The following is a 13,869-nucleotide window of genomic DNA, read 5'->3' on the forward strand; positions in this document are numbered from 1 at the left end:
AACGCATTGCTCCTCCCTCACACACAGGCTCCGCCCCCACCTGCCCCTCCCACAGGCTCATCCAGCCCGTTTGACGTTCCGCTGCTTCTTTCATTTCCAGCTTTGCCACTGATCTCCATTTTCTTCTTCAGGCCCGACGCACAGGAAAAGGGGATTAAACTCGTGAAGCAAAATGAATGAAGAATACGACGTTATCGTTTTGGGAACTGGACTTACGGTATATACTCCTTTCGATAAAACCTAACAGATTTGATCCGCTTTTCTGGATTTGCTTCGTCTCTCTAAAGAGAGAGCCGAAGCCTGATTAGCTAGCTACTTAGCTGGCTAGTTTGTTAGCTTTATTATTTTAATTCAAATCCATTGCATGCTCACTATCTTACTGCACTATATAGGAGACGGTTATATATGACTTATAGTGCACTATATGTTTCATGGGGAGCAATTTGGGATTCCGCCCTAGTCCATGCTAACTTGATTGTCTCCGATTTCGCCTTGCTAAGTAGCGCCAAACGTACTATTAGCCTTTTTTTTTGTTCCGGTTAGCTAACTCATTTTAATTCACTTGACGCCATTGTGACTAATACGTTGCTTGTTTTATTGTATTGGAAGAATTTGTTACGCAAACGTTCTGATATTGAACTGATAAATCCACGCTGTTTGTTTTAATTAGCTAGATAAGTAGCTCGGTGGCTAGTTAGGAAGCATTGCTAGCTGTCCAGGTGGCTGGTTAGCGTATTATCTCTCTCCGCGCTAACTGGGCAGCTAGTAGTACAACAGCTGTAAACTGAGGAAAATAAAAGAAATAGAGCTGCCAAATGTAATTTTTTGCAGTTTGATATATATTTATTCGCGTTTGAACTGAGCGAGTTCGCGTACGTGAAGTTTGCAGGCGGCGTGTGTGTTAGCTACATTAGCTAGCATTCTTTTCGCATCCGCCTTTTATTTACTCTTACTCAGTAGTAGCTTTAATAATTTCCTTTGGGAGGAGATTGGTTTCCCTTCTTTGGTTGTTTAATTATGTCGAAGCATAACGTTAATTAATAGTTTAACAAACGTTAGTAAACAGCCGCACCCTCATTTCTCGAGGCTTAACTCCTCGTATAGTTCATCCAGTCCTGTTTAATAATAATAATCCACGTAGCTTTGTGTGTGTGCGCGCGTGTCAGCATTTGAAATGACGAGCCTCATTTCCGCCTTCATAGAACTTCTAAATGATCTAGTAATATCTTGGGTTATGAAACTTTTCCCTTATTTAGATCGAATATAGCAAGAGAGAGTACATTCATCTTCATCTTCATTCATCTTCAGTGACTGGGGTCAGGGTAGTGGAGGATCTGGAGTTTATTCCGGGAACACTGGGTGTGAGGTGGGAATACACCGTGAATGGGAATCAAGTGCACCAGGCACACAAACGCACATATTCATGCACTTAGAATAGCCAGTTCACCTAACAGCATGTTTTTAGGAGGTGGAAGAAACCGGAGAACCCAGAGGAAACCCACACAGGCGTGATGAAAACCGTGCTCCATGGGAAACTCCATGGGAAACTCCATATGGAAGATGCTGCAGTGTGTTATATCACCAGGCCTTAAGTAGAAAGTATGCTTAACTTTTGTGTGTATGCTGGGAACAGTGTACAGTACACATGACTCAGATTTCGTCATCAGCGGAGTACACGTGCCGCTGGATTTGTGCTCTGTGCATGCCGGTCGCACATGCACGTTTAATTCTTTTGCACTATTTAGTTGTTCCACGAGGTGGCAGCAGTGACCCAGGGGCGTTGATTCTCAAGGTAGTCGAAGAAAAAACAGGACAGACAAACGAGTGTAGTTTAGAAGCCACATTTGTATAATTCTAGCCTTAAGGAGTATAAGGATTGGTATATGGGTGCTAATCATGGCGAGAGATTACCCAAGCACTGTTCTTCGTGTTGTTGGGATTCTTATTCGTTGTCGTCCTTCAGTCCTTTAATGCTCTGTACTGACTCTAGGCCTCTAGGCTGCGGTCACACTAGGCTTTAAGCATGCGTATTTTTTGTCAGACACTGCTGCAAATATGGGCGGTAACAGGATGTTAGATCATACTTCAGGACACTGAAGTTTTCATATGTAATTACGTTTTGCAGTAGTAAAATGTAAGAGTATTTGAAGCAGTTAAAAATAGCTAAAATTAGCACTTCCGTTTTAAAATTTATTAGTTTATTTTTTACTAAAAAGGTCACGCAGTGACTTCGCGATCATGTATTGGTCACACATCTTCATGGGATACGGTTACTCAGGTCAGAGTTCACCGGACTTTCATACGAAAATCCTGCGCCTGATGTCGCGTTTCCGGTCTGCCGTTTTCAGGAAATTGTAGATTTACTTACATCTTTAAAGTGTTTCCAGTCTGTAATGCCCTGCTGGCTTTACGGTACTCTCTCTCTCTCTCACACACACACACACACACACACACACACACACACACACACACACACACACACACACACAGAGCGATTTTATTAGGGACGCTCCGATCGCATTTTGATGATTTAAAACATGCGAGGACGTAAAACACATGACGATGTTAAACTTTAGCTCTGCAGTCAAGTCCTCATCAAGGTGTGGAATTATTACGAGGTCTCGAGAAACACTGAAAAATTCTGAAAGTGTATTTTCACAGGCCTATTAAAATATTCATTGTAAACTGATTATTTGTTGTGCGTTTTTATTTGATTGATGAAAAGAAATCTGTATCCGCTGCAAAAATCCTGATCAGAGCATCCCTAAATTTTATCACTGCAAGTATGACGTTCCTACTACTGGTTGCCGTAGTAACATTTATCAGTAGGTGGTGCAACTAACATCCCACTTTTGACAACAAACCAGTTTTCTTGCTGCTAGAATAAAACGTTTTGGAGGGAGAGCGTTTATGTATAAAATTCACCAGTGTATATATGCATCATATGCTACGAGATGAAGGAGAAGCAGCGTGTGCTCTTTGCCATCGCAGCCAGCTGTTTGGGTTCATGAAACCGTCCCAACTCGCAGGGAGCACGACGGATCGCCGATCACGTCTTCACTCCTATTGGTAGTCGCTGAACCAAGTCGCTCCAAATTTGCATGAAGTTAAACTTTTCTCAACTTTGTTGTGTCACTGGACACGCCCACTTCTAGTCACCAAGGGTCGCTGTCACTCATGTGAAGTCGGCAGCTCTCGTTGTAAACGAATGGTCTTGGTTCACCTTGTTGCTGCGTGTGTGAACCTACCTACATACCGGCTTTCCACGATGGTAAGACGTGTTGAGTTCGGGAAACGTTTCAGATCTGATCAGATACAGATCCAGGATTTTAGACCGTTCTCACCTTTGCATCATTCTTGGTATCAGATTTGTTCGGCTTCGCAAACTTTTCACGAAATCAGTTTCAAAAGAATCAGTCTGATTGTTTTGCGTCATGTTTAGGTTGAGTAAAACTTCTCCTCAGGTTTGATTTTTGCGTTGAATGAAATCACCAGGTTTTATTTCATGCCTACGAACACAGCATACCATGGTTGTACTGTAGACCCATTGAGTAAGACAAATTTGTTTATGATTTTAATAACAACAGGAAAAGGCCTTGGATGCTGATGTAGTGAAGCAGATACAGCCTTGTTACTCGACTGCATGTTCCAGTGGTGCCATTGTGCATCTGGGTGTGTGAATGACACAACCCTGAGTGATCTTCAGGAAATATGTAAATGCCAGCCTGACCTCTCCGAGTGCAGCACGACTGAACAGGAAAGAGGAAGTTGGGAATCGAGCGTGAAGCGTTTTGCTGTAGCCGCTCTGTAGATGTAGTATGCAGAAATAGGCACAGCCATGTAATGGTAAGGAAATGAAAGTGTAACCGAGTTAGTTCTGCAAAAGAGAATTTGTAATGCTGTGTTGCACAAATAAATTATAAATTATAGTAGAGTTCGGTACAATCTCACTAAATTAAACTCGTAGCCTAATTAAGCTTTCTTAATTAAAGGAGCATTTTGTACCACTAACATTATCATGTTTTTCTTTATTTCAAAGTTTTTGCGCTTGCCAAAAGCCTTGTCGTCGTTTGTCCTCTCTTGTATGCTCTCGTTCTTTCTCTTTCACAGATCGATTGCCGCTTTGTCTATCACATAAACGAGGAACGTCGAAGCGCTCGTTTCACACGTCGTAGGTCAATACAGAATGCCAGTTGTCTGTAAATTCACTGAGTGCGACGAACAGAGTCATCACTGAGAAGAAAAGTGTGAGTGAGTGTCGTGCTGTTCAAGAAGAAAGCAACAGAACGAACAGAGGAAAGAGACGGCAAGCCTTGGCAGAATTGTGACAGCATGCTGACATTTAAGACGGGCAAATGTCTGTGTCTCAGCAGGCAGGCAGTGCCATCAAAAAAGGAATCAGAATGTCAGTTTACCTGAGACAGCATCAATTCTTCACGTGATTGACTCGGTCTCCCTTGACTGAAAAGTCAGGCGTGTATCACAAAGTCAGCTGACTTTTTATTTTATTTTTTTTACCGGAGTTTGGTTAACAGTTAACTCCGAGTACGCCACTGCAAGAAGCTTCCTCTTGCATAATTTTTCTCTCCTTGTACACTTGACACATCCAGGTCGACGATACTGATCGTGCCAGGTCTTGATTGTATTATGGGATTCATATTTATGGCAGTTCATAAAGTGTTCGACATGAGCTTTGAGCTTGACTGTTCAAGTTTTTCTCTTTGGTGTAAAATAATTCTAATGTGGCTCTAATTCCTACACTTACACTTTTTTTTAATACCTGGCGGTTATTACGCTTTTATTACAGAAGTCTCGATTCTGATCAGATGGAAAGGTGTTGATTAAAGGGGCTTTCACACTGGCAGTTTAGTCTGAAACGGAGCACAGTTTGCTTAAAAAATGGGTAATGTGAACGAAAGCTGTCGTGCGGACCGGGAAGCGTGGCGCAGTACCGAACCCGAGACGACCTGTAGCAGGAGGTGGACTAAGTTTGTTGCGTTGAAAATGTGCCACGATTCTCGTGAATGTGAAGGCATATCGTGCTTGGGTCCGAACTTGTTCAGGAAGTAAAGTAACCTGCGCGTGTTACAAGCGATAACGGGAAATAACTTCCCACAGAATTACAGTTCATTAGGAAAATATTAGCATTCTACAACTTTAAAATCTAAGACTGTATTTAAGCTCTCCTATCGTAACCGGGTTGTATCTGAATATTAAATTCCTGTACACTTGGACAGATTCACTATCTGATGCTTTAGGGTGGGCAAAACACCTGATTTATATATTATGTAAATTCAAACCCTTTTAAATTCTCCTACTTTGATTTTGTAATTCTGTGTAACTGAGCATGTTACCTTTTTGTCTGGCGGTGAACATGAAGCCTGATTGATTGATTATTTTTTACGTTTTTTATTTAAAGCTCTCTAATTACAGCTGTATTGTGTTTCTAGGCACCGAGAGCTTAAAATAAAGAGCAAGCGGGTATAAACGATTACTTGTAGCGGTGGAGGCTGGTGGTGTGTTCAATGGTTGGGCTGTTTTTCGATGACGAATTGGCCTGTACTCATGGGATGGGGTTTGGGATACAACATGCGTTACTGTTCCATAGTGGAGGTCATTTTTTCTCTGTTGGACTGCAGCAGTGCATTTCTCCCTCTGTTTAATCACTTTACAAACAAAACTGTTTTCTAGCCCCGTAACGCTCCGTTCAGACCTGCGACTTGTCCCGTTTCCTTTTTAGAGGAATCATCTGGCTCTTGTTAGCATACCAGCAGCGTATCTGAAAACATGGCTGCGGGTTAACAAGCAGGTATGGTGTAGTTTAGCACGTCTGCGGTGTTGTGGATGGGACCGACTGCACACTCTGTATAAAGTCCGCTTCATCACATGATCTCTATAACTAGAGTTAATCGCATTATGGACTCAGGAGGTGGGCACACGTGCACTTTTATTTCTTCTCTTGCATGAGTGTTGTTTGATCATGCTGAATACTTAAGTATATGTGTTTTAAAAGTAGTGTTTTTCTGCGCTGCCCCACCTGTAAAAAGGATGGTGCTTTTCCCACCGGCTCTGCCCTCATTTGTGTCTCCTTTATGTTCTATTAAGTCTTGATCTGTACTTGTGATTCTTAAATCTGCAGATGCTCTGTCGTAGTCTTAAGATGCAGCCAATTCCACTGTTTTTTTTTTTTTTTTCGGGGGAGTTTAAAATGACAGGTTTTCATCCATTAATTCATTTACTTTTGGATGCTACGTATGGAGTGTAGAAGTGTGAGTAATGCTGTGCCATAGACTGCTTTGACGGTTTCTTTCTCACACTTCTCAGCTGAAATTTGAGACTCTGATATTTGTTTTAAGATCCCCAGTGCAGGCACAATAACGAGACAGACGTGTGTGTGCTTGGCTGCCACTGCAAAAGATTTTATGGGATCTGCTGTATTTGGTTTGATCATCTCCTGCAAGGACACAAAACAGTCTTCGGACTGCACACAGTTTTCACACATTCTTGCATTTGTAAACTGCAGCCCTGACGTGTCATTATGTGTTTACGCTCCTTTCCTCTCACCTGTTCAGAAGTAGAGTAGCCCTGCTTGTACACACAGTGCTGTTCTGTCTGTGTCCAGGAGATTGTGTGTGTAAACAATGCCGTGTGTGGGATTTGTGTTTCTCACAGGAATGCATCCTGTCTGGGATCATGTCTGTGAAGGGGAAGAAGGTCCTGCACATGGACAGGAACTCTTACTACGGAGGAGAGAGCGCCTCCATCACCCCTCTGGAGGATGTAAGTCCATTTAACCGTTCCAAAAAACTTTAAAGGCAACTTACTTTTGCATTTATTCATCAGGCACGTGCTTTTTTTTTGAAGTGCCACAGTGTACAACTGAGCTATTGATGAGAAGGAGTTCCAAAAACTGACGGGATTTCATTTCTTAGCTTGTCCCTGGTCATTTTGTGCACAACCTCAAAATAATGATTTTTGTCTGCCACTGAATGTCATTTGATTTGTCTTGTTGAAATTTTAGGCAGGGCTAAATATTTTAACCAGGTTGTATTTCACATTCACTTTTGCAACCTCTCACTATCAAAGAGTATTTCGTGTTATAAAGGAAGAATGCATTATGATTTTTTTTGTTTGTTTTCAGAGGTATAGTTTAGCCAAAGTCTTAAGTCGGATGCACGCTGTGCGATTTTTAATAGTCCTTTGCGACTGTTGCTTGTCAGACTGTACGAACACGATTCCCGCTGAAAGCCACATCACACTGTAGGATCTCAGTTTTCATTAACGTCGAACTGTACGACAGTCAAAACGCAAAAAATGGAGCACGCAAGAAGACTCGTATGAAGTAGAGAAGTCACACTACAAATCTTCTGACACTGCATGATTTAATCAGAGGAAACATTTGATCAACGGCCGTTGATCGGCTGTCGGGGAACACGTCAAAATAGCGATCAAATACTACAGATTTTGGCCTAGGATTACAGGAATCTTTTAGGATTCTCAAAATGTGTCTCAGACGACCAAATCGTGGCCAAAATCATACAGCGTGGTCCCGGCTTTAATAATTTCAGCAGTGAAAATAGAGAGTCTGGTGAGAGAGAAATTTATAGCATCTGTGATAACAGGAACGAATTTCTCACAGACGTTCCACAACGTTAATGTAACTATAAACGTATAACGTACCACGCTTTTAATATATAAATACTGCTGAAGTATAAAGGGAAAAACTTTAGGACATGCTGGTATTGGGAAATGGTTAATGTCAGGCTGTTGATTGTTAACGTAAGCAATGTTTATAAAGTGCTCCCCTTCCTCTCCCAGTTGTACAAGCGCTTCAGCTTGCCCGGTACCCCTCCTGAGTCGATGGGGAAAGGTCGTGACTGGAATGTGGACCTCATCCCCAAGTTCCTCATGGCAAACGGTAAGAACACTGCAATGTCAAAGGATCTATAGTTATAAGCGAACAAAAAAAACAACAACTCATGGGCTGGAAATCTGTGTGCGAATTGCTGCAACCTTTAATAACTCTGCTGATCCTGTTGCCTAGCAATCAGTACTGCCAGCTCTCTGATCATTCACGCCTCTGAGACTCCAAGTGATGGGGGAATGTTTTGTGAATATGTTGTTCCCGTCAGTGTTTCTGTGACATCGATAGGTAATCTTATTAGTGTCATGGAACAGTGCTGTTTATTTAGTTTTGTATCTGTGTGTTTTAGGTCAGCTCGTGCGTATGCTGCTGATCACACAGGTGACGCGTTACCTGGACTTCAAAGTGATCGAGGGCAGCTTCGTCTACAAGAAGGGCAGCATCTACAAAGTGCCCTCCACCGAGACTGAGGCTCTGGCATCCAGTAAGTGCGCTTGGAGGTTATACGATATTGCTTGCGGAGTCCCATTCTGCCGATCATACAGCACAAAACAAGTCCTGTCTCAGTACTAAATAAAACCTGAGGTTAGAACTAGGCTTGACAGGTCATTGAATAACCAAGTAATTGTTTGCTCCCATTTGAAATTCATAATGTTTTGGACCAGACACCAAATGTACTGTCCTGTAGCTAATTTTACATTCTAATACGACGCATCGGTGTGGTGATGTAGATTGGCGGTTATGAGACACAGTGAGTTGATGTGCAGTAATAATGCACACAATCAAAGCCAATCCTTTTTAACCTTCGTGAAAGTAGAGTGTTTAGTGTGTTGTGGGATGGACGGGACACTGCTTAGGTGTGTATGTCTGCCATGCCATTAACTCCAAAAAAAAAAATTCCATACAAGCAGTTGCAATTTCACAATTCTTTTCGTAACCTCATACACACTACCCATCAAAAGTTTATTTATTTATTTATTTATTTTCCCCACATTTTATAATAATAGTCATCAAAACTCTGCAGTAACACAAACTATAGGAATTATGATGATTAAAAAAAAAAATCCAAAGTAAATAATAATTTAATATTTTAGCAGCTTCAAAGTAGACTCCATTTTTACCTAGAATTTCCAGAAATGTATTCTTGGTGTTTTCTCTACCGATTTCTTGAGCAATTTCCCTGAGACGCTTTTTAAACAGTATTAAAGGAGTTCACACCTACGCTGGACTCTTATCGGCTGCTTTTCAGAATATTTCATCCGTTTAAAAAAAAAAAGATTATTTTAAAATAAAATGTTAGTTTTCTAATGAAAGAAATGAATACGATGGCGCAATTTTTTTGTTTGTGTACAACACCGATTTCAGACATTTAATCATACACCTTCAGATCAAAATCCTTTTTAAGATCATGAGACACATTTCAGTCGAGTGTCTCCAAACTTTTGACCGGCAGTGTACATCTTTTAAAACATTTGTTCTCAACTTTTTTGTCAAAGGATTTCTTGTAGAGTGATTATTTTAAATGGTTTTAAGTATACGCATGTCATTTCTGCATAATGTTCTTTCACATTTTTGTGTAAAGCATTCAAATATTTTGTAGGTAAATGCAGAGGGGGTTCCTTGACAAAGGTTTCTGAAAGTTTGTAATATTGTTGCCGCTTCCTTTTTCTGTATACGGGACTCGTTGTGGTAGTAATTATATTGTTTAAACGTTAAGTGTGCTGCAGTTCCTCTTCCTTTCCTAATCAGCAGGTGTTTCTCTCTCTCTCTCAGTCGGTCTCGCTCATTTCTATACAATGCATTTCTCTAGGCCTGATGGGGCTGTTTGAGAAGAGACGGTTCCGGAAGTTCCTGGTTTTCGTAGCCAACTTTGATGAAAACGATCCCAAAACTACGGAGGGTGTGGATCCTAACAAGACCACCATGCGTGAGGTTTACAAGAAGTTTGACTTGGGCCAGGATGTCATTGACTTTACAGGCCACGCCATTGCACTCTACCGCACAGACGAGTGAGTTGCCTTTGCGCTCCGAAATCTCACTTCTACACAGCGCCCAAGTGGATAACAGGGAACTGGATGTTTTCTCTTGATGTTAAGCGTGTGATGATTCTCTCTCTTCCTCTCTGTTTGTCTCTAGTTATCTGGATCAGCCTTGCCTAGACACAATAAATAGGATTAAGTTGTACAGCGAGTCCTTGGCGAGATATGGGAAGAGCCCCTATCTTTACCCACTGTATGGTCTGGGAGAACTGCCTCAGGGCTTTGCCAGGTCAGCATCTCTTCTATCATCACAAACACTGGGATTTTAGTTTAGTGCTTTCAGAAACCGTGACACAAATATTTTTCACTTTGCTGTACATGTTTAACATGTTTGCGTTTAACAGATTAAGTGCCATCTATGGAGGAACCTACATGCTCAACAAGCCAATTGAGGAGATCATTGTAGAGAATGGCAAAATAGTAGGCGTCAAATCTGAGGGAGAGGTGAGTAATTCATTCTGCATGCATACCTGGGGGGTGGGGTTGCATGACTAATTCAGAAAGGTCAGGTTTTCCATAGTTAAAACAAAAACTGGTTCAGGAAAGCTCTTCATCTATTTTATTAGTGCAGTTAAATGTCAACATCAAAGCACGGTTAACAGCGATGCACAAGCTCCAAATTACATTTTTTAGGCAACTTGGTGAAAAGAAGTAAATCTGTGCAATAAAAGTGTAATATTATAATTCTGTGCATCATATTACACTATGTAACGGTGTACCAATTCTTAAAGTGCTCATGTAGACAACCTGGCAGCTCAGCTGAAATAGCGTAGTGTGTCAGAATCAGAAACTGTTATATGCCATGTACAAGAAAATTCTTTATACAATACTGTTAATACGGCATCAATAAAAGTCATAAATAAAATACAGTGCAAAAATGTAACACACACACTACGTCACTAATGAATAATTGGCATGGAAATGGTAAGATTTTTTAATCTGTACGGTTCGTATCTTTTGTGTGTGTTTAGATTGCCCGCTGTAAACAGCTGATTTGCGACCCCAGCTACATCATGGACCGGGCCAAAGTCGTCGGCAAGGTGATCCGATTGATCTGCATCATAAACCACCCTATTAAGAACACCTCAGACTCCAACTCTTGCCAGATCATCATCCCGCAGAACCAGGTCAACAGGAAGCATGGTGAGGCACACAGGAAGTGACGTTCATACAGTCAGTGGTGTGGGGCTTTGTAGGTTTCATTTTGAGGATGAATTCCTCCGACGCTGACTTCCATTGTTTATCTGATGTAGATATCTACGTGTGCATGATCTCGTATGCGCACAACGTGGCAGCGCAGGGTAAATACATCGCCATCGTCAGCACCACTGTGGAGACCAACGACCCTGAGAAGGAAATTAAACCAGCTTTGGATCTGCTGGAACCTATTGAGCAGAAGTATGTGTTTTACATGTGATTTTAATATCCTAAAGTTATTATATATGAAGGAAATATAGGAAGGAAATATAGGAGGAAATACAAAATGCTCCCTGTTTATATTGCTTATGTTTGATCCTCTACAGATTTGTGAGCATCAGTGATCTCTATGCTCCAACCGACTTGGGAACTGATAGCCAGGTTAGTCTGTCGAAGTTAATTTGGATTGTTATTGTATTGGATTATGATGTGCTAGTTTACTCTTTATTTAATAGTTAGAATAGAAAATGTTCAAAGATTTGAACATACTATAGAGCAGGGGTATTCAACTAAAATCGATAAACATCTGTTTGCATAAAATTCCTTTCTTACAGAAATCCAGAGAAGTGACTAACCTGACCAAATGACAGCAACAGTTACCTTTTAATGATTTGATTGTGGATATAAATAAGATGCATCCATTTCAATTTTCAATTGTGAAAACATTCCCCTTATTGAGATAATGCCATGTAGCTAGTCTCTGGTCTGATGAGCGGCCTTCAGCTAAAAAAAATAATTGCATGAACTCATGTGTTTGGACAAGCCACAATGTCGGATCTTCTACAGAAGTTGAGATGCTTTGTGTTTAGAAACAATTCAGTGACTATTTATTTATTTATTTTTTTTGCATGATAATTGGCTCTGCTGTATTTTTCCCCTAAGTCCTCCTGCTAATATAATTTTCTGTGTCTGTGTCTTGACACTCTCCACTTGTTGACAGTTCCTGCTCTAGAGTTTAATGAACTCTGTATGACCTTTGTTTGACCCCAGATCTTCATCTCTCGCTCCTACGATGCCACGACCCACTTTGAGACCACCTGCGATGACATCAAGGACATCTACAAGCGCATGACTGGCACAGACTTTGACTTTGCCGAGATGGAGCGCAAGAAGAACGACATCTTTGGCGATGGGGCCGACCAGTAACAGAGCTCTTAACGTTGTTGAATATCAGATATTCTGAAGATGGTAAATCTTTAAAGGGGGGGAAGAAAATTTTGAAGAAAAAAAAAAAATGGTAACCAAAATGGGCTAGCTGATTATCTTGTATTTTTTGTTGTGTTTTTTTTTTTTTTTTTTTTTTCTTTCTCTCTTTTCTTTCCATAAAGGAATTTCGTGTATACAGTTACAGATTTAGCATATATAAAGGGGAGATGGGTCAGGCGGTCTGCTTTGTATAATCAGGTTATGAGACATATTGCACTGATTGTTGGTTGACGTCCTGTATTCAGTTGCCATCATTGTGTTTTCACCCTGTTCACACAGGGAAGGCATTTAGTCCAAAGATGCCAAACCATCAGATGTACTCAAGTGATATAAAGGCACAAGTACCAGAGTGAATTAAAAACACAGATGCAGAAGTATTTTTTTTTTAATATATATAATTGTGTACAAAAACTTACAGATGACCTCTCAAACAGAGATGTCAAGTTTGCTTGATTTTTAAGCTGCGATTACCAGCTTTTAATGCCAACCTCATATGATTCAATACGTTGTCTTTTCTTACAGATCGGTGCTTTGACTAGTTACTGCACTGTAGCTAGCAGTATGTCCAAACCTTGCTTTGCGAACATTAGGGATGTGTCAAGAACACCAAATTATATATAATTTATTATAATAAATTATATATAATTTATTATAACTTCTTCCTTTAATAATACTTATCCAATCACTGATACACTGATAAACATTTATACAAATGAGGATTATATATATATATATATATATATATAAAATAATTACAACACAAAATGAAGACTTTGGCATAACTGTTAATAGGGATGGGAGTTTGAGGGTTCTGTGACTTTTGCCTTTACAACTCTGTTAAGAGGCAGTGTGTGATTCTTGGGCCACCAGTCATGCATACATCATATGTTCATAGAAAAGAGACTTAATGATTAGCTCTAACTTTTTTTAAAAGTACACATTTTTTGCACATTTTAGTTTGTGTGGCAATTATTACCTTCAAAAAGCCTCTAGGGTTTGTAACTGCCTCCAGGTTTAAAATGAGCACTAGAGTAGTGTGACGAGGGGTTTTAGAAGAGGTAACATTTGCTCTGTATTGTTCCTTTTTAAAAGCAGCGTTTCAGTCATTCTACGTCCCGTAGAAGCCTTTTGGAGGGAATTTTTACAACACTAAAGTGTACACAAAATGTTTTTGATGAAATGGTTAGATTTTTCTTTGAAGTTAGTCTATGAAGCTGCTCGAACACTGTGCTCTTATTTTTAGCAGCCGAGAGAAAAATCCCTTGGAAAAAGAAGGAAAAAAAAACATCAGAAAAGTGGCCTAGTTCTCCTTTATATCTCTTTTGCTTTAGAAAGGACCAAATGTCTACTGCAGTATTGATGTGGAAGGCGCCCTGTGCAAAATGTCGTCAGTGTTTTAATGAACGAAGAACTGTGCTGAGAAGATGGGGCTCGAGTAATTTCTGTACTGCTAAAGTAAAAACATTAAGTAAAAACGTGAAATCGTGGTTTGTGTTTTTCTTCAGAATGGGGAGATTTAGTGCATTACAAAAACCTCTGTAAATTTCACAATCAACATTACAA

At 40.3% G+C, this 13,869-nt stretch overlaps 1 protein-coding gene across 1 annotated transcript; it reads left to right on the plus strand.

The window, feature by feature from the left end:
* The first annotated feature begins 58 nt into the window (after nt 1-58).
* On the plus strand, nt 59-13,788 carry gdi2 (GDP dissociation inhibitor 2). The gene is made up of 11 exons (XM_017494312.3): nt 59-217; nt 6,673-6,780; nt 7,819-7,918; nt 8,214-8,348; nt 9,675-9,873; nt 10,001-10,132; nt 10,248-10,347; nt 10,875-11,046; nt 11,157-11,301; nt 11,427-11,481; nt 12,091-13,788. The coding sequence occupies exons 1-11, from the start codon at nt 173-175 to the stop codon at nt 12,244-12,246; spliced, it is 1,347 nt and encodes a 448-aa protein (XP_017349801.1). The 5' UTR covers nt 59-172; the 3' UTR covers nt 12,247-13,788.
* The last annotated feature ends 81 nt before the right edge of the window (nt 13,789-13,869 follow it).

This window comes from Ictalurus punctatus, chromosome 19, assembly GCF_001660625.3.
Source record: "Ictalurus punctatus breed USDA103 chromosome 19, Coco_2.0, whole genome shotgun sequence".
NCBI classification, from domain to species: domain Eukaryota; kingdom Metazoa; phylum Chordata; class Actinopteri; order Siluriformes; family Ictaluridae; genus Ictalurus; species Ictalurus punctatus.